The 21,655-nt window shown below is 34.7% G+C and overlaps 2 protein-coding genes across 2 annotated transcripts; both read left to right on the top strand.

Moving 5' to 3' along the window:
- The first annotated feature begins 128 nt into the window (after positions 1-128).
- On the top strand, positions 129-3,389 carry LOC130741176 (signal recognition particle 14 kDa protein-like). Its single transcript, XM_057593991.1, has 5 exons — positions 129-305; positions 1,257-1,333; positions 1,673-1,766; positions 1,869-1,978; positions 2,936-3,389. The coding sequence occupies exons 2-5, from the start codon at positions 1,331-1,333 to the stop codon at positions 3,098-3,100; spliced, it is 372 nt and encodes a 123-aa protein (XP_057449974.1). The 5' UTR covers positions 129-305; positions 1,257-1,330; the 3' UTR covers positions 3,101-3,389.
- A 1,499-nt stretch (positions 3,390-4,888) lies between these two features.
- LOC130741173 (lysine-specific demethylase JMJ17) lies at positions 4,889-20,077 on the top strand. Its single transcript, XM_057593987.1, has 33 exons — positions 4,889-6,473; positions 7,221-7,278; positions 8,183-8,305; positions 8,870-8,927; positions 9,024-9,160; positions 10,150-10,311; positions 10,395-10,481; positions 10,937-11,110; positions 11,567-11,719; positions 11,814-12,017; positions 12,101-12,166; positions 12,536-12,631; positions 12,732-12,818; positions 12,969-13,085; positions 13,168-13,375; positions 13,494-13,558; positions 13,741-13,799; positions 13,890-14,021; positions 14,115-14,262; positions 14,352-14,687; positions 15,092-15,265; positions 15,584-15,645; positions 15,971-16,049; positions 16,437-16,586; positions 16,667-16,800; positions 17,280-17,397; positions 17,487-17,560; positions 18,008-18,152; positions 18,362-18,511; positions 18,676-18,771; positions 18,857-18,952; positions 19,334-19,521; positions 19,735-20,077. Exons 1-33 carry the CDS (start codon positions 5,137-5,139, stop codon positions 19,982-19,984), a joined length of 5,523 nt encoding a protein of 1,840 aa, XP_057449970.1. The 5' UTR covers positions 4,889-5,136; the 3' UTR covers positions 19,985-20,077.
- Positions 20,078-21,655: the final 1,578 nt, after the last annotated feature.

The raw sequence follows: 21,655 nt of genomic DNA, 5'->3' as shown, positions 1-21,655 counted from the left end.
TGGGCCTGGTTAGGGATGACTAATATTGGGGTGGGTATCTCTGATATTGAGCCCGAACCGCCCGATATGGAGATTACGAAACTGCCCTTTCACATATAAAGGTGAAGTTATAGTCTCTCACAGAAATGCACATCACACTGAGCTACTCACAATCTCGTAAACCCTCTCCGCCGTTGTGATTCACCTCTCCGCCGTCGTGATTCGCCTCTCCACCTCCGCGGTTACATTCTATCTCTCCACTTCCGTGCGATTCAGCGTCTGGTTATCCGCTTCAAACGATTCAACCGTCATCTCTTCTTGCTCAGGTAATGCGATTTACTCTTCTTTCATTCGCCTTTTCTTCTCGATTTCCACACACCTTAGGTCACGATTCATCACATTTAGAATTTTGGTTATTATCTCATGAGATGTAATGGCTTCTTCCTGTTGTTCGATCGATGATTCGAAAAATTGCTTAGGATATTGGTAATTGGTTATGGTACTGTATCACAGAATATGTGTGCTTTTTGTTTGAATCTTTTGATGGCTGATTAACAAGATAATATAGGAGTAATTCTCTGATATTTTCTACATCCAATAGATCCTATGTGAATTGAGTGACTCCCCTGTGAATAATTGTATGGTTGAATGTGCTGTGAATAATAGTCAACAGTCCCTGTATTTCCTAAATCTTCAACTGGAAAACTCTTTCCCACACTCTTTGAAAACCAGAATAATGTGATATATGTGAATTGTGATCAATATGAGCTTGTTTCCAATTTCCTTTTTAATTATTAGTTTTATAAGTTTCACTTATCAGTTTTGCTTCCTTTTTCTTCAGAATTGTGGTAGGTTTTGCATTTTTTCCTTTGTTTCCTGAGCAAATAACACTAATTTTTAACCACACACTATGACTTAGGGATGAGCTGGGTTGTGAAATGGAGGTTATGGATTTCTTAGTCTTAAACTAAATAATGAGAATTTCTTTTTACAAGCTGTTTTTATTATTTACACACCGCAATCTATTTAAAATTAAAAATTTCAGGGTGAAGTTAGGACATGTAAATTGGAATACAAATGGCGTGTTAAAAGCAGTCGCCTGAAATTATCAAATTACGGTGCCAATTTTTTTTGGACAATTATAACTTCACCAATTAGTAAGTGATTGATGACATAAAGTTAGTTGGTGAGCCCAATTTAAGCAGGTTTTGGGCTCTCAATTGTTATCCATCACTTTTATTTTTCTTTTCATCTGTTCTCCCTTTACTTCATTTCAGCTCAGCAGAAGAGAGAGAGTCTGCCAAGCGCTTGTGTTTAAAACCCCTCTCACAGACTCACACTCAGCCAAGCCATGGTAAACTTCACTTTCCTTTACTCTTATCTCAATTACATCTTTCATTCTTATTCTCTTATTATGTGTTTCAAATTTAGATTCAGAACATGGCAGGGAATAATCAAACCGAACCTTTAATCATTCGCTTCCAGAATAGAATTGAACGTCTTCTTTGATTAGGAGAACCACACTGTTATTTCCATTTTTCAAATGTTGAAATGATTCATCTCCAAAATCACATTATCTTGATCTATAATAATTTATCATTACATCAATGGTATGCATAATGGGTAGTGAGCGAGTACTGCTAAAAGTTATAATGTCTGACCCCAATGAATTTCTATTTCCTGGTTGTGATAGGTTCTTCTACAGCTAGATCCATTTCTCAATGAGCTCACCAGCTTGTTTGAGCGCAGCACTGAGAAGGGCTCTGTTTGGGTTACCCTTAAACGATGTGTGTATGTTAATGTTGGCTTCTTTCTCAGGGTTTTGGGCTTTAACTTCTGGCTTCCTAGAAACTGATTTTTTTGTTTGTTTGTGTGCCTCTTGTTGTTAGCATCCCTGAAATCCAAAGTGCAGAGGAATAAATTGGCCACTGCTGGTGAAGCAATTGAGTATAGATGCCTTATCCGTGCCACTGATGGGAAAAAGACCATTTCTACTTCAGTACGTATCTTTATTATTTTCACTTTCTTCTTTCAACTGTTAAATGAACCCGTGCAAATTTTGACTAGTGCACATTTATAAGATTCTAAGTATATGGCACATCGAATCTTAGTTCTCTATCTTAGCTGTGATGTTTAAGAGCCACTGATTTGAGTAGACTGATTTAACCTGAGGGGAACTAGTGAAAGTGAAAGAAATGAAAACTCGTTTCTTGGGTTTAATCATCTGTTCATTCTGTCACTCCTTAGGTTCTTTGTGCAACACTATGTTACTATCAAGAAGCAGGATACTCGTGTAATCAAGTGGCCTATGATGAATAAAAGTAACAGTTGAAAATATATCACTGCTGTATTCCTATCTTGTACATTTAAAAACATGCATTGAAGTTTGCTACTAAACATTTTACTATTAGATCTTTTGGTTTGTGCTTATGCTCTAGTGGTCACTCTATTACCAGCACTTCACTTGAATGTTCCCTGTCTGCCCCAGTTGATTTTGCATGTGGTTGAGGCCTAGAAAAGTATTTAGCATGGATCAGTAGAGTTCATTGATGCAAGTTTTCAAAGTTACTAATTAAGAAGAACAAGTATATTAGTTGAGTATTATTTTGCATTCAGTATCGTGAATACTATTTTATAGCATTTCAATACTTATTGTAGATCATCAATGCATGAAAATGAAAGGATGGTCTATGAATCAACTCTTTCATGTTGTTTGTCTTTGTCGTACTAATATCTTCCAATTATCTTAGCTTGCACAGGTTAAAAGTTGAGAATTATGTCTAAAGTGATGAATTCATGTCTGTAGCCTAAATTTTGTAGAAATTCTTTAAAGTGGGCGTTACTTGACACCCGATTTTCCCCATATCTTTTTGTCTATTTCTGCTTTCCACTTATGTTCATGTTCATATAATATTTTTCTACTTCTAAACATTGTTTATGGTTTTTCATTGGAAAGGTTGGACCAAAGGATCATCAGCGCTTTCAGGCTTCTTATGCAACTATATTAAAGGCCCACATGACTGCTCTAAAAAAGAGAGAAAGGAAGGACAAGAAGAAATCTGCAGAGGCTGATAAAAGAGAAGGGAGTTCAAAGAGGCCAAAGAAAGCCTTAAAAGTATGATTTTTCATCAGGAGGATGCTCCACACTGCTTTTTTGTCGGTTGCATTTTCAAATTCAAATTTAGAACTGAAGTGAAAGGGGATAAAAAAGAAGATAAGGATTTTGAGATAATTTTCGCATTTTAAAGCAAGATTAAGGGCATGTAATAGATATATGCTTTAGACTACTGTTCATACTTCATAGAGTTGGCAATCTGTGAAAATTTTCCTTCAGTTCACTTGGAGGTTATAAAGTGAATCTTTTAGGATAGATTTCTTTTCCCAATTTATATGTTGCATGATTAAATTCATTCTGAGTTATTCTTCTGCCCCCAGAAATCCTACTGATTCATGAGTTAAATGTGGTATATAAGCAAGTTAGCTATACTGAGTTATAGGGCAAAGTTGATTTAAATGTGCCTATATTTTGTTCCATGGTGAGTATTTGATATGTTTAGCAAAAGAAACATTAAGTACCAAAGTAAGTATTAGAAGCCTTCTATGTGCCCTAGGTGATGTTTGTTTTTATGAATGAATTTCCTTCTGCTAAGAGCCTTGATCACTTTGCATTTTGAACTTTCATTTTGTTTGACCTATAAATGGATTACAGCTCATACAATCTGATCTTCAATCTTCAAATCTTGAGAGTGAGATTTTCATTCTATGAATTTGAATATCTTGCTCTTCAGTTATAGAGGAGCGCTATTAATTATGCAACTTTGCTTTTTGGTTATTTGGGATTTGGCTTGCTTAGTGTTTAGCAATGGCTAAATGGATTTGATTGGAGTTTCCTGCATTGGTAGTTAACTAGTGTTAAAGAAGTTCGAGTCCTTCGTTTGTTTTAATCTTTTTTTAAATCACCTTTTCTACTTAGAAACTTAATTTTTTTCAACTTTAAAGATGTTTGTTTAAGATTTTTTTAATCATTATTTTGAAAGAATATGAAATCAATGAAAAAGTCATTATTTTGAAAAGTTACTCTGATTAGCTTATAGAAAAAAAAAGTTATTGTGATAGACTAGAGAAAACGAAAATTGAAACACAATGAGGAGTTATAAAATAAAAATATCCTTTAAAGAACATAATATGACAATTAATGTCGAAATCACATTTTAGACGAACACAAATCAACTAATGAATTTTATAAGAACTTCTAAATAATAATTTATTTTAGACCAATAAATTTTATTTTTATTAGGCAACGCCTAGGTGATGGTAAAAAAAATATTTGGTAAACTAGTTGTTGATCAAATTGAAACTGTAAAATGACATACTTTTATATATTATATATATATATATATATTTTTGAAAGTACTTATATATATATATATATATTAAAATGAGATAGAATGATAAAGATTATTTTCAATAAGCTTTTAACTACTTAGCTTATTAGAGCTTATCTACCAAAAAAACATTAAAAAAAGCTCTAATAAGTGCTTTTATTATTTTTCAAAAAAAAGTGCTTTTATTAAACACTTTAAAATAGTTTTTAAATAAGTCAAATAACTTTAACTTAACTGAAATATTTTAGGAAAGATTGACTTACAAGCTCACTCTAAATTGTGAAAGATAAAAGCAAATTATTATTCCACCAGGTGAGCCATATATTTCGGTGTGGGGTTGGAGTATTTAGTTTCGCCGTACAACTGTACAAGTACAAGCACAACTAGGAGTCCATTAGATTCGGCCCAACAAGAAGGAAGGAAGGTATAGAATAGATTACCGTAAATGGGGTGATTTTCAGAACCTGGGCTTCATTCACTCACTCACTCAGAGTTACTAATATAAAACCTAACCAAACCACCCAGCTTTTTGTTATCTTTCTCACGAAACTTTTTCAGTGCGATACGGAACAAGAACGAACCAACCTTCTAAATGAAACCACCAAGACTCACACACACACACACACACACACGACTTGACTTGACTTGTCATTTTTAATTCTCCAAAGGTAACTCAAATACTGCAACCTCTCTTCTCTGTTAGTCATTTATCATCATATTGCATTGTAATTTGCAACAATCATCATGAATTGGGCTTGTTAGTTGATTAGCGATGGGGAAGGGTAAACCTAGGTCTGTGGAGAAAGGTGTGGTAGGGCCAACTCCCAGTGTTGCATCCTCCGCTATACCAGCGGCTCCTGTGTATTACCCTACTCATGATGAATTCAAGGATCCATTAGACTTTATTTACAAGATTAGGCCTGAGGCTGAGCCTTATGGGATTTGTAGAATTGTGCCTCCTAAGGGTTGGAAACCCCCTTTTGCATTGGATCTGGACTCTTTCACTTTCCCTACCAAAACACAGGCCATCCACAAGCTGCAGTCGCGGCCTGCCGCCTCGGATTCCAAGACTTTTGATTTGGACTACTCTAGGTTTTTGAAGGATCATGGCGGCGGCGGCGGTAGGAAGTCGAGGAAAAGGGTTGTTTTCGAGGGGGAGGATTTGGACTTGTGTAAGCTTTTTAATGCGGTCAAAAGGTTCGGCGGGTATGATAAGGTTGTCGATGGGAAGAAATGGGGGGATGTTGCTAGGTTTGTCAGGTCTGGCGCGAAGGTTTCGGACTGTGCTAAACATGTGCTGTGTCAGTTGTATAGAGAGCATTTGTATGATTATGAGAATTTCTGTAAACTGATGAATCGAGGGACGGCTCGGAGTGGTAAGAAAGAAGTGAAGGAGGACTGCAAGAGTGATCATGGGGTACAGACTTCAGCGTTGTCTAAGAGGCATCATCACAAGAGTATAGGTGGCTCAGAAGTTAAGAATTGTAAAGTGAAAGAAGAAGAGCATGATCAGATTTGTGAGCAGTGCAAGAGTGGTTTGCATGGGGAGGTTATGCTCTTGTGCGATAGGTGTGATAAAGGATGGCATATTTATTGTCTTTCCCCGCCATTGAAGCAAATCCCTCCTGGAAACTGGTATTGTTTCAATTGCTTGAATTCTGATAGTGACAGCTTTGGTTTTGTACCTGGGAAGCATTATTCACTGGAAGCTTTTAGACGCATTGCTGAGCGGTCAACGAGGAGATGGTTTGGACAGGGACCTGTTTCAAGGGTGCAAATAGAGAAAAAGTTCTGGGAGATTGTAGAAGGATCGGTTGGTGAGGTTGAGGTTATGTATGGGAATGACTTGGATACATCTGTCTATGGGAGCGGTTTCCCGCGAGTAGCTGATCAGAAACCACAGTCTATTGATGAGAAGTTATGGCTAGACTACTCTACTAACCCATGGAACCTGAATAACTTGCCTAAGTTGAAAGGTTCAATGCTTCAAGCTGTTCATCACAATATTACTGGTGTTATGGTACCCTGGCTCTATATTGGGATGCTATTCTCATCCTTTTGCTGGCATTTTGAGGATCACTGCTTTTATTCGATGAATTATCTACACTGGTATGCTCTAATTTTATTTATTTCTGTTGTCCATATATATATATATATAATGTAATATGTACTATTTACCAACATCATCAATGCATCCATGTTTGTCCTTTTTAAAAATTAAAACCTTTTCACCCAGAAATTTTGTGCCTATTTGTTATTGAATGTAAGTAGGATGATTTAAGCAGATGCAGCATTGGAATCCCAGCAATATATGAAGTGAATGTGTTCAATTAATAGTAACATGATCGTCGTAAGAGTAATATTTGGTTGTATCAGCAACATTTAACTGTATTAAATGTGTTAGTTGTAGTGTTGTCAAATATCCGTCATGGGGTTTTTTGGCTTTCAGCCATAATCCGCCATCCTTGTTTGTCAAATATGCGGGGTTTTTGGCTCTCCTCCATTCGCCATTAACAACATTGGTTAGTTGGGATTTGGCTCCTCTGAAATGTTATTTATTTGCATATATTTGAATCTATATGTAATTATGTATATGTACATATACAGGAATTTTGCTAAATCTTACAATTATGTGATTCATGATTTACACCGGCTGTCCTGATTAAAAGGCAATAAGGCATACTGCCGATGTTGACTACCTTGCTTATCATTGCGCCATGTGTGGAACCTCAACTGCGATAATTTGCAATGTGTTTTATGATCTTGAATTTTTTGAATTTTTTTTGGAATCTAGAGCGCTCACTTCATTTTTTTTTTCTAGTTGTAACTTTGGTTTTTCTTTCTATTTTGTTCTAGGGGAGAGCCAAAGTGCTGGTACAGTGTTCCTGGTAGTCAAGCCAGTGCGTTTGAGAAGGTAGGTCTTGGGTTCTTGTTATATCTATACACCCTTACTTCTAAGTAAATTCCTTTTCTGAAATGTATGTGATTGACTTTTATTCTTTTGCTTCTTCCAATCCTACCCTTTTGGTGTTAAAGGTTTCCATCGGAATCATCCAAATTTATTTTATTATAGAACCCTGTTTATTTACCCATGCATCTTTGCTAGGCACACAGTAGTTGAGGAGGATACACCTGTGTCTGTGCATAAATAAAAAAGTAAAATAATTAAGATAGAAAGGCATTGTTATGAAATGGATTCTACTGCTTCATCAAGATCATTTTATTTTTAATTTAAAAGAGGAAAATAATGAAGGAATGGAAATCTAACATATTGTATCGTTTTCAGTGTAGAGAGATTTGTTTTAATAATTTCATCTAACATATTTTTGACAATGATATTGAAATTGCAATTAAACAACAAACCACACATCAATTGTGATTGTTAAATTTGGTGAGCTATATTACCAAAAACAATTTCTATCTAATGTGCCATGTAGTTATGCAAAATGTAAAGCTATTTCACCTAATCACCTTTATATGTTTTGAGAAAATGATTTTTTTCATTAGATGAATCTTTTATTGTTTCTGGAAATTATGAGGTCATCATAATTTTGTTTCGATTGAAGTTTTTGGTTGTACTACCTACATTTCTTTTTATGTGAATTTATTTTTTTATTACATGTTATTATGCATTATATCTCCCATTTTAAGATCCAGAATATGAAAAAAATTATTTATCTTTGAAACTCTATTTATTTGTATAGCTCTCATATGTGATGGTTTTCTAAATTGTCAGTTTTAAGGTTTGTTGATAATTGAAGTTCTTACCTGTGTTGACAAAAATTTGGTGATAACGTGACAATTCAATTTCCGTGCAGGTGATGAGAAGCAGTCTTCCTGACCTTTTCGATGCACAACCTGATCTTCTTTTTCAGCTTGTTACTATGTTAAACCCATCTGTGTTGCAAGAAAATGGAGTTCCTGTCTATAGCATACTTCAGGTTTCATATACCATTACCTAGCCTTATTATTGGTGAAATTTTTAATTTGCTATTGTAAATTTAGTATTTCATTTAAAAACTTGCAATTAGAAGATATATGCTGTTAGATTGTTGTAAATAGTATTAATGTATTATATGGAATATAAACAAGCACTCCCCAGTTTGTTGATGTTTATAATATGTTTGCTGGAATATTATAGGTTGTTATGGAAGTTATTTTATATTGAAATTGTTAGGATCCCACATTGACTAGGTATATGGCCAGAAGGTTAGAGTGAGAGTGCTTCCTATAATGCTTAGGCAATCCTCGCTTCTTGAGTTAGTTTTGGGGGCCCTAATTATAATAGAAATTACAATTAATTACAATTAAGAGTCTAAAATAGGTGCCATTTGTTTAATATTGAAGTTCATTTGTGCTCTGAAATTTTGGTAGCTCCTTTTTACTGTACATCTTATTTGCATGTTTTCTACGAAATCTATACGGCGTTGCTGCTTTTGCTTATCATTGTCTTCTATTTGTATTTAATATCTGGCCTTTTTCTTTTCATTGTTGATGTTCCCCAGGAGCCTGGAAATTTTGTTATTACCTTCCCTAGATCTTATCATGGTGGTTTCAATCTTGGTATGCCAGTTATATTTTTTCTTTATTCAAAATTGCCAGCTTAAATACAATCTGAAGTATGCCAATCTTTGTATGATAATTTGTTCGTATTCGCAGGTTTAAATTGTGCCGAGGCTGTCAATTTTGCTCCAGCTGACTGGATACCGCATGGTGCATTTGGAGCTGATCTCTATCAGAGGTATCACAAAACTGCTGTCTTGTCTCATGAGGAGCTTCTTTGTGTAGTAGCCCAGGTTTGCAGATGTTCTTACTAAAATCCATCGTTTATTTTATTTCTATTTCCAATTTTTTGTGAAGGAATTTTTTGGTTTCTCCATTTCCTTCACAATTTTGAGAACGTGGTATCATTTTTTGTATTATAATTGTGATGAATAAATATCGACTGGAACTGAAAATAACTAAACATACCAACGATCCCCTAGCCCTAATATTTGAGGTATGCAATTTGTGAGTCAAGTCTAGCTAACTAAACTACTGTTGACCTTAGTGTTTTCTGTTGGCCAAAGTCTTTTTTGTCTTGAACTGTAACATATTCCTCACACAATAGCTTTTTAGATTTTAAGTGAGAAACGCACATGTCCTACCTTGTATGTGAATGTAAGTGACAAGGATCGAACTGTAGACCACTTGGTCATAGAGACTTTAATACAATGTCATGAATCAACTATCCCAAAAGGTAAGTTGTTAAGTGATGGAACATAATGATTTTGTGTCATATTTTCTAACAGAAGAATAACAGTCATAAATTCTGCGAATAGTATTATACATGCTTTGTGCGTGAGCTTTTTGCTGTTTTTTTTTTGGGGGGGGGGGGCTTATGTATTCGTAAGCTGTAATGGGCTCCCAATTCAAGAAGGTCACATACTTTGCTCAAGCCCAGCATTGTCAAATAGCAGCGCTATAGCATAGTGCTCTGAGGACTCACCTCTATCTGCTATTTTCTGCTTCGAGGGCTTGATATAGCGGATTTTTGGCTTTCCGCGATTAACAACATTGCTCAAGCCATAAGGAAGCAGCAAAATCTGGACTTCTGTTTGCTGGAAAACATTCTTAGTTGTTAGTAGATTTACTTGTTAATCCTGTTTCTTGACTTCATTATTTCAAAGATTTATTATCCTCCTCCTTATAGTTCAAAAGAGTGCGCTAATACAAACAATATTATTAAAGTTTAGTTGTTGACTAGTCTTGATTTCTCTTACATGTTGATTTTCAATGGTTTCAGTATGGTGATGTTGATAGCAAAGTGTCTCCTTATTTGAAAAAGGAATTGTTGAGAATATCTGATAAAGAAAAATCTTGGAGAGCGAAACTTTGGAAAAATGGTATCATTAAATCTTCTCGCTTAGCTCCTCGTAAATGTCCCAAATATGTGGGAACTGAAGAGGTACGGTTTGTTTTCTAAACTATATGATATATAAAAAGTTAATTCGTTATTCTTTTCTAATCATATTTTCTGGTCTTTTATAGGATCCAGCGTGCATTATTTGCCAGCAATATCTGTATCTATCTGCTGTTGTGTGTAGTTGCAGGCCATCATCTTTTGTGTGTCTAGAGGTAAATGAAAGTGATTGAAGTATAAATGATGTATTTGATTGGCATCAGGCATTCATCTTCCACCATTATATCAACGTTAGGGTTATAGAGAAAAGTTAATGAGCATTGAGAATGTATTTATGTCCATTTATCGCTTCTTGCTTTAGAAATTGCAGTGTTAGCGGTCAATTCAAACTCAATACACCATCGAATTGAGAACCCGGCGTAATTGGTTTTGTTTTCTCCAGTGGCTCTTTTTCCTGTTAATCTAATCTTGTAATTATAGGGTTCAATCCCATCTATAAGAGGAAATATACTTTACAGTGGGATGCTGACAAAAGAAGTTTTAATTTTGGCTATTATAATGGTTGGAAGTCTTTTGGAAGATTCAGATATCTTGGATTCGAATATTCTTGGCCAGTTGTCCCCTCACAAGTTATTATTATTTTTTGACTGAATTTAAATCTCTCGTGCAGCACTGGGAACACCTTTGTGAGTGCAAAACTGTAAAACTTCGTCTTCTCTACCGTCACTCACTTGCAGAATTGTATGACTTGGCCTTTTCTATGGACAAATCTACTTCTGAGGACAAAGTGGAGTGTACAAGTGTTCGAAGGCAGTCTTCTTGTTTGAGCGCTTTGACAAAAAAGGTCAGACACATATTCATGTACAAATTTTATTTGATCCCTCAAATTTACCAAATTATTTTAAATTTTATTCGGGCATGTTTTGAAGGCGCAAAATATGGTTTGTTGATTTTTGAAGTTTGTTTTGAAATATTTTGCTTTATTTTTCTGTTTGGCTTAGGGGTTGAAAAGTGATTTTGATTAAAGCAAGCTACTCTATGTAATTTTTACGTTCAACTGGATGAAAATTAAAAGTAAATCACTTCGCTTAAAACCTATTTTACAAAATCAAGTTCATTCAAAACCACATTTGTCTAATGCTCACTCAAGCACACACTTGCTTATCTTTTTGTGCAATCATAAGATTAAATGCTGTCCTGCCTCTATATTTTACTGTGCTGCTCTCCATAGTGTTTGCTATTTTTTTATTGTACAAAATCATCTAACATAATGTTTGTGGTGCTCTCTTGGTTTTGCTAGGTTAAAGGCGGCTCCATTACATATGGTCAACGTGCTACAAAATGGCTTCAGCAATCTAGTACTATTCTTCAGAATGTATTTTTGACTGATGCATTTGTTATTGCACTAAAGAAAGCTGAACAATTTGTTTGGGCTGGTTCTGAGATGGATTCTGTGAGTTCCAGTTGTTGCTTTTGAATATACTCCTGCAAAAACATTCTGCACTGTTCTCAAGTCTCAACTAAGTTCTGCTTTGTCTTGGATATAGGTTAGGGATATGGTGAAGAAGTTGACTGAAGCAAAGAAATGGGCAGAAGGGATACGAGATTGTATGACAAAAATTGAGTTATGGTTGTCTTATCAGAACTCTAGCTTAAACCAAATTCAAAACCCAATTCAATTTGAATTTGTTGATGAGTTGCTTAGATTTAATCCTGTACCATGCAATGAGCCTCATTATCATAAATTGAAGGTGCTTTTTTAACAGATTGTTCGTGCCTTTGGTGGTTGCAATTGTACATGAATAGATTTTTTAATCAAATTATGTTGATACAGGAATACACAGAAGAAGCAAGGCTGCTAATTCAGGAGATTGATACTGCTTTGTCAATGTGTTCCAAAGTATTTTCTCGTATACTTTTCATATATCTTTCTCTCATAACTTTAGGACTTGTTTGTTAAAGCTTTTACAGATATTGTTTTAATGATTACTGTTTTAGAGAATTTTTTCTTCAGGCTTAGCGTATGAGAAAAAGTATTAAAACAGTTGTTTTGAGGTTGATGCCCCCCCCCCCCCCCCTCTCCCTGAAAACTTACAATGTTATTGTACATTTTCTATAACATACTTTTAATTAAAAAAGCTTTTTCTTTTTAAAAAGAACAAAGAAAAGGGCCTTTATATTGGTTGTGACTTGTGAACTTATCTATATCTGATGAAATTTTGATTCTTCTTTCTAGTCCATTCAATTTGATTAATGTTATTTATTCCAGATGTCTGAGTTGGAACTTTTATACTCCCGAGCATGTGGCTTACCCATCTACATGAAAGAGAGTAAGAAATTAGAAGAAAAAATTTCTTCAACTAAGGTAGATGCTACCACACATGATAGTGTGATGCCTATTTATATTTATGCACTTTTTTATTCTCTGTGTTGCTAATGTCTTTTCTTTCTTTGAGACCGATCAGGCATGGCTGGATATATTTAGAAAGTGCATCTCAGCCAAAGATCCTGCTGCATTGGAGGTTGATTTTCTTTACAAGTTAAAATCAGAGGTAATAAGAACTCCAGAAACAGTACCTTGGCTTTGTTAATTTTGCAAGGCTTGTTAAAATCACATGCAATAAATATTCTTCATACGCAGCATATTGTGCATTCAGTGACTTACATAGAAATTATAATATAAAATTCAATGGTTTTAACAGATTACGGATCTTCAAGTTCTACTCCCAGAGACAGATGAGCTGCAGAATCTCTTATGTCAAGCTGAATCTTGTAGTGCTCAGTGTCGTGATATGTTAGAAAGCCCCATGAATCTCAAGGTTTGCATTTGTATCATCTTAACCTTTTTTTCATTTTTGTGATGGTTAAAAGGCATAACTTTATTGACTAAGGAATCTGCAGAGTGTCGGTTTGCTGCTTAAGGATTGGGACAACTTTACAGTTGATGTACCAGAGTTGAAGCTTCTAAGGCATTACTACTCGGATGCTATTTCGTGGGTTTCCTGCTTTAATGATGTTTTGGGGAGGGCTCACGAGCAGGAAGACCAATGTAATGCGGTTGATGAATTGAAGAGAATTTTTGACGAAGGTTTATCTTTGAAAATTCAAGGTACTGTGGATTCTTGCAGCTTCATTATAGTTAAGAACTTGAGATATTTTGAAGGTCCATGCAATTGTTTATTTTCTTGTTAATTTACAGTGCCCCAAGTTTGATTTATATTTTGCAGTTGATGAGTTGCCATTGGTTGAGATTGAGCTGAAGAAGGCTTATTGCCGAGAAAAAGCTTTTAAGGTAAGTTATTATTCTTTCTAACGCTGTGTTTTTAATGTCTCCCGGTCTATTTTATTTATCTTTTATTGTTCGAAGATAAAGGTTTCTTGGTTGGTATACAGGGATAATCAACTTTGTTATATTATATTGTCAAACAGTTCATGCAACATTGAGAATTGATTAATTTTTTTAAATTGTTACAGGCACTTGATTCCAAGATGTCTCTGGAATTCATTCAGGAACTGTTGGATGAGGCCACAATGTAATTTTTAACGCATGTTCCTCAGCAAAACTAATATGTCATTAAATTTATATTTATTTCAAATCCTAGATTTTGTTATTGATTTTTCAGGCTAGAAATCAAGGGAGAGAAAGAGTTTGTCAATTTGTCTTCTGTGCTTGGTGTTGCCTTGCCTTGGGAGGAAAGGGCCAGAGAGATTCTTTCACATGAGGCTTCTATTTCTGACTTTGAGGACATGATCAGGTTCCATAATGCTTGAGATATTTGTTGTGTTTACCAACTTTAACAAGCTTATTTTGGCTGATGATAATTTATGTGGTTCTTGATGTTTTACAGAGCTTCAGAAAACATATTTGCTATGCTTCCTTCACTTAATTATGTTAAAGAAGCATTATCAGAAGCTAATATCTGGTTAAGAAGTTCAAAGCCATATTTAGTTTCTACTTGTGCGTCAAGTTCTTTGCGAACTGTTGAGGAATTGAAGGTTCATTTTTTGTCCTGTCAATTTAATGTTTTTACCTTTGCTGAAAATCTTTACACTGTTAATATGATAGTTTGATTATCTTCTTTTAGATGTTGGTTTCTCAATCAAAGCGTCTTAAAATATCTATGGAAGAAAGAAGGACACTTGAATTAGTTCTGAATAACTGCAAAATATGGGAGTATGAAGCATGTTCTCTTCTAGATGATGCTCGGCACCTCTTTGAGTTGGACAACACTGTACATGAAATAAGCAGTGACTTAATGTCTAGAGTGGAAGATTTGATTACAAGAATCCAATCTGCCATAGCATCCGGTGTATCACTTGGTTTTGACTTCAGTGATATTTCAAAACTTGAAGCATCTTGTTCTACACTGCGATGGTGCAAAAGAGCCCTATCTTTCTGCAATTATTCTCCTTCTTTAGAGGTTGCCACTTCTCTTTAGTCACAACTTATGCTTTCTAAGTATTGCATTTGCTCTACACTCATATCATATCTGTCTTTTTTTTTTCAATTACTTCTTTCCTTCTCCCTTATAAAATATATAGCGCATAATATTTTATTGTGATAAGATTATGCAACTGGCCTCTATTTGGTGCAAAGCACATATTTTGTTTATGGGTTTCCTTAATAGACATGTTGAGGAATTGATTGGGCTGCTTTTTCCATTTAATTTCTCGTTTTTTTCTTGAGTGCTTTCTTATTTTTATGTAGAAAGACTCCTTATCCTCTTCGTATTTTTTTCTTGTCATCTTATTGAATTTCTCGTGAAGAAAATTGAAAAGGTCCTTCTTAATACTTAAATGTGAGAGGTGCTTGCCAATTATGTAGGATGTTTTGGAGGTTGCAGAAGCTCTATCTGATTCCTCTGTTTCTGGTGCTTTGTTAAAAGTACTGGTTAATGGGGTTGAATGGCTTAGGAGAGCGACAGAGGGGATATCTCGACCTCGCAATTCAAGAAGATGCAAATTGACTGATGTTCAGGCTGTTCTTACAGATTATCAGGTACTAGATTCTGCAATTTTCCACATATATTAGATCTAAAATTATCAGGCTCTTCTCCTTTCATCCTTTTTTACCTCACCAGCATGTTTTTGACTTCTTATTTCACGTGTTTTGTTTTGTCCTCTGCCAAGTTATACTTTCCATATTGTAATTAAATGTCTTCATCTGGAGAAGATTAAGTGGTTGTTATCCTATCTTAATTAGTTTTAGTGTATGAAGTATGAACATGTTGAATAATTGAGGACAATTAGGGAACACATAGTACTTGATAAGAATGTTTTGGTACCTACTGCTTACATCTACAACTTATATCTGCAGACTATTAAGATGACTTTTGCAGAAGTGAACTATCAGCTTGAAGAAGCCATTGGAAAACATAAGTAAGTTTTTCTTTTTAGTTTTACATCTTCTATCCTTGTAAGGTCTTCACTCTTCGTTGATGTTTTCAACTGAACTCTTGAATAACTAGGTTTTGCACTTCTTTATTTCTTAAAATATATTATTGAGGCCATTCTCAAGTTGATTCTGTATCTTCTAAAACTGCTTTCTGAGCTACATTTAGTTTCCTGTCCTAGTTGTCTTTGTCTAGAATATATTGCTCATGTGCTGCAGTTTTGATTTAATGGATTTGGTCTTATGCTTTTCTAATTATTTGTATTTGAAATATTTAACATGCCTATGTAATGTATTTTAATTCTGCTTTAGGTTGTGGCAAGAGCAAGTGCATAATTTTTTTGGTTTAAGTTCTAGAGAACGAGCTTGGTCATCGATATTGCAGCTCAAGGTATATTGTTTAAGACACCTATGAGTTTTTATTGTTAAATATGAGTGCCGTGAATTAAGTACGTTTATCATTTTTTAGCATTATATGTGTATATAGTTAAATTATGGAAACTGTAAAAAAAAATCAGCATAGCAACTATCCCACTATGTGATAGCATTTTCTGGTTTACAACTTGTCCTTTTCATTTTACAACATTTTTTTTGTTTAAAAATTTCATTAACTTGTTTTTATTTAAATATATGTTGTTAGGATCAGATTTAAAAGGTGAAAGATCTCTGTTGCCATGAAGCCTGTACCTGCATGTTTTTTTATTTTAGTTGACACACCATATGATATATCACTGGCTCACTTGCATTAGCATAGCACTGACATTATTTGCTTATTCAGGAACTTGGAGATACGGTTGCCTTTAGTTGCTCTGAACTAGATTTGATATTATCTGAAGTTGAGATGGTGGAAAATTGGAAGAAAAGATGCATGGATAACATAGGATCTGTAGTCCAAAATGAGAAATCCCTTCTTCATGCGCTAGAGAAGGTTTTGATTTTAAAATATTTTCCTTTCTATGACCCCTTTGCATTTTACATATACTTAGGACCTTGGGTGATATTTTTCAGATAAAACAGACTCTAGATAGATCGTTGTTCATATATGACAACTCACAAGACTGGAAGGAACGAAATCTATGCTTCTACTGCTTCAATGATTCTGAAGATCAGGATTTTCTTAATTGTTCCACTTGTATGGACCGGTAAAGTACTTGTCATCTTGTTTCTAATAATGGCAGTTGCCTAGCTCTGAAAAGTAAATCAGACAATTACATTTGATCTTCACTTGAATGGATGGTTTTATTGGAGTTAATTTTGGTCATTGGTTGTTTTGCTGTAAAGAATAATAAAAAAATTGAATCCTACGCTTTGCTATTTTTGTTTCTGATTAAGTAAATAATTTTCAATCCTTTTTGGTTTCTGTTTGCGTTTTTTGTTTTCACTTTATAAAAAAAGGAAAAATATAAAAAAGTTAATCTTTCTGTTTCATAAGAAACTTTGAAAGCATGAAAACACATTGAAAACAAGATAGCATTTTTTAATTGAAAATGGAAACAGGGAACGAAACAATGAAAATGATAACCATACAGGTTATCTGAAATTTTTTATTGTTGTTTCTGTACATTTGTTTGGTAATTAAGAGCTGACCTTGGTCTGTGCTGTATATCTTTCATATGGACAGCTATCACTTGCGGTGCATTGAACTAACAGCGAAAGACGCAGGCCTTGGAAACTTTAAGTGCCCTTATTGTAAAAAATTGAAGAGTGAATCCCAATTTTCGAATGAAGGCTCCCTCCTGGTAGGTTATTGTGTCATTTAAACAGTACTGGACTAGTTTTGTTTTTCCTCAAATTTTTATATTTGCTCTACTTCTTTTGCTTTGTGCAGAGGTTTGGGAAGAAGCGTATTGAATTGAATGCTCTTGTTGAACTTCTATCTGATGCTGAACATTTTTGTCTGTGGTAATAAGATTCTCATCAAATCTTTATTTTGTGATTGACCTTAATTTTTTCCTGAAAGATTTATTTTGTCATCAAATGAGACTGAGACCTCACTCCAAAATACTGAGGATTTTCAATAGCTGAGGTGTTAGAGGTTCTGTGAAAATGCTGCAGTGGAGAATGTTTAAAATATTTATTTTATTAAAATATGAGGTGTAAATTACATATTAAATTAATAGAGCATTTTTCAACCAAAAAAATTAATAGAGCATTTTTCAACCAAAAAAATTAATAGAGCATTTTTCAACCAAAAAAATTAATAGAGCATTTGGTAAAAAAATGGAAATACTGCATATGAGAGGGTGGGATTGGGCTTGTGTTCTCAAAGAGTTGTGGGCTTCGTTTTCACTGTAGATTTGTGATTGTTTGTAAAATTGTAATTTTTTTTTTTGCATATTGTATTTGCAGGATTGGTGAAAGAGATGTTTTAAACCAGCTTGTTGAGAAAGCCCTTGCATGTAAATCTTGCTTGAGAGAAATAGTGAACCTTGCATCAGCTAATGTTGATGAAGATATTAGCGTCATCTCTGAAAAGTTGACCACTGCTTTAAAGGCATGTTATTATACTTTATCTTAATAGTCTGTTTTTCTATATAATTTCAATCATCAATGCAGAAAATATGTATATTCTCGGATATGCATTGTCTGTACCTGTATCCTCTATTGTTTCTTGTTACTATTGAAAATGATTATGTTCTCATTTCACTGGAGCACGTTGATGTTAAAATTCGGTTGGTTTTTCTTATTGAATTTTTTTTACAGGCTAGTGAAGTGGCTTGTGTCTATGATCAGCATGATAATTGTGCCCTGGAGCTAGCCTTAGCAAAAAACTTGTGGAAAATTCAAGTCAATAGGCTGTTAAATGGAGTACAGAAGCCAACTCTCCAAGGGATTCAGAAACATCTGAAAAAGGTATTTACTGTTGACTAGGTTCATGTTTTCCCGCCGGCATTGCATTGCAAGAACAGGATAGCCTCTCCCCTTATTTATTTCAAGTACTTAAGTTTCTCCTTTTATAATATTTATGGCCGATAAATGCAACTTTGAACTTGCTGAAATGTTTAAGTACTTGACAGGGACTGGCTATGAAAATATCACCTGAAGATTACTATATGCTGAAACTTACAAATGTGAATTGCTTGGGTTTGCAGTGGGTAGAACTTGCCAAAAAGGTTCTGAGAGTTCTTTGATACGTCGATGTCTTTTCTTTCTCTTGATCTTGTTTTCTGGTTTTTAATATTTATACATTGTGGACAGGTAGCGGTTGATTGTGGGGCACTCAGCCTAGATAAAGTTTTTGAGATTGTAGGGGAAGGTGAAAAGTTGCCGGTTGATGTAAATGAGGAACTCAAGGTAAGAGGTTATCTTCTCTGGCAGTGTTAAGTGGGTCTGACATTATTCTGACCAATCTGATTAGAGCCAAAGTCAAAAAAGGGTTTGGTTCGGTTTATTCAGTACAAGTGAGAAGAGAATGAATCTAAACTAGGTTGGGTACCGGTGTATGTATGAATGCCTTTTATTTTTAGTAGTTTTAAAAGTGGAATTTCCTTTAAAATGTGAAAATACCCAACTTGAACTGAAGTTTCTTAGTGAGTTTGAATTCACTTTTCTCTCCAACTCAACCCGATCCAATTACACTCCTAGAACTCATTTATGTAGCATTGAAATTTAGAGATTGCCACGTTCATCATGTTGGCATGATGCTAATTAAGTATTGGTCTTTGTTCACAACAGATGCTAAGAGTTCGATGCATGCTTTATTGCATTTGTCGAAAGCCCTTTGATCCCGGAAGGATGATTGCTTGTTATCAATGTAATGAGTGGTATCACTTTGACTGCATGAAATTACCGTGCACAAGCGAGGTCTACATTTGTCCTGCATGTAACCCGTCGTGTACAGGATTGCCAACTAACCATGACAGGTCAGTTTATTATATGCATCTCTATTTAGTTTTAGACTAGCTATTAAATGTTTTGGTTTTTGGAATGCATTTTGCTTTAGATTTACAACATATATTACCTTTTAGCAAGCATGTTTTGAATATTAGTTGAGTTATATCTTGTATTTCTACCATCTATGTGTTCATTTGTTTATTTTTTGGTATTTTTAAGTGATTATCTTTCTTTCTTTGCAGATTAACCAGTGGTAAATTTGAGGAGCCTAAAACTCCATCTCCCAGGCATACAAACCCAAGAAAGAAACAAAAAAGAGATGTGCATGCGACCAGGAATGAAGATAGTAGGAGCTTTAGGTATACTAGTGGGTTAGAATGTCTAAGGTGGCACAATCGAAAGCCTTTCAGAAGAGCAGTAAGGAAACGTGTTGAGCTTCAAAGTCTTTCTCTTCCCCCTTTCTATGCGCACAACAATAACTGTGCACAGTAGATGATAATTGGTCATTAAATTGATTAAATTGATTCTTATGGTGTCAGCTCTGTCGTTTTTAATCCATCTTAATGTAAAATTTTATTTCCATTCCGTGTCATTGTTATTTATATGCGTTCATCCCATTTGATTTTTTTTGGGATAAATATGTTGTGAATTAATGTAGAAAAGATTAGTTCTATACAGCTTAAAGTAGGTAGGACTTGATGGAAATTAGTTGATTTTATGGGTACATATTAGATAAAATAGTGGTAAAAAACTAAGAATTGTTCATCCATGTTAGTTATAAAGCATGCACACCTAATTCCGTCCTTTCGTGTAATTTTTTTGGGATAATTGATTTTTTAATCAAAAACTGGATGGAAATTACCGGAAAATCAAAATTGTTAGGTTAATAAATGGGTAAATAGTCAAGTACGTCCCTGAATGTGCCCACCGCCTTCAACTTCGTCCCTAAACTTTAAAAATGTCACCCGTGGTCCCTGGAAGTGGCAAATCTCCCTCATCAGCAATCCTTGGGTTAAAAAAATAGACGGACGTTAACGGAAGTGTGACATGGTCTTTTTTTTTTTTTGTAAAGGCTGAGCTTATGTGGCATTTGAATGTTACAAAAGTTTGAAACACTTCAATTTAGTCCTTGATTCGTGTATATGATGAATAACCCTAAAAATTGGGGGAAAATCCCAAATTCTCATACCAATGCTTTTATGAAGCTCACTCTCACCTAATCAGCAGAAGAGGAAATAGATGTGTTAAAACCAAAGCATCGCACCCAATCTGTTGGGGTTTTAGTGTTTGGTGAGAAAAGCTTCAAATCAGTGATGAAGGGGATTGATTTGGGAAGAAAGGTGGCTGAGCACGATTAAGGTCGTGGTGATGAAGGTGGCGGCGCGATTAGGTCAGGGAGAGGTGGTGGTCGCGCGGCGTGATCCGGGAGGATGGGAGATACGGTGGTGGTGGTGTGATATGGGAAGAGATGAGGCAGAGGTACTTGGTGAAAATGATTCAAGGCATTCCTAGCAGATCTCAAAATGTCAGAGTGGTTCACACATGACATCCTTCTCTTGATTTCACCATACCCTTTGAGCTGCTTGTTTTTCCTAGCAACCTTTTCCTAGAATTCATTTAATATCATGTTATAATTACATTTAAGTTTTACAATAGGCAAACATTTTATAGACAATTAACAATGCTGTAAAGCCAAAGGGGACACTCCCCTATCTGACATCAACATTTGGTTTGGCACACTGTTCTGAATTCTCCCCCAATCTCCGTTCTCAATTCTCATTAATAATCACCTATCTCCTGTTGTCATATTTCTATTTCATTTCCATTTTCAGCCATTTTTGTTCATATACTTCCACTTCCCCTGTCTCTCCATTCATCACTCCACATTTATTTTTATACAAAATAAAATAAATATATCTTTAGCATGCATGAATCACGTGGGAAAGGATGAGGATCGGTGGTATTTTTTTATAAATTATTTTAATACTAGTTTATTATATACTATACATATAATAAAATATTACGTAATAATATAATAAAGTAAGGGGAAATACTTATTGCGAGTTATCCATATATTCAATACAGATACACCTGTCCCTTTCTTTCATTTCATTTCATTTTTTTTTGAAATTTTTATTTTTATTTTTTGGTTCTTATTTTTTT

The sequence above is a fragment of the Lotus japonicus genome, chromosome 2, assembly GCF_012489685.1.
Source record: "Lotus japonicus ecotype B-129 chromosome 2, LjGifu_v1.2".
NCBI lineage: Eukaryota > Viridiplantae > Streptophyta > Magnoliopsida > Fabales > Fabaceae > Lotus > Lotus japonicus.
The sequence above is the reverse complement of the archived record's forward strand: the minus strand, read 5'-3'. Positions and strand labels throughout refer to the sequence as shown.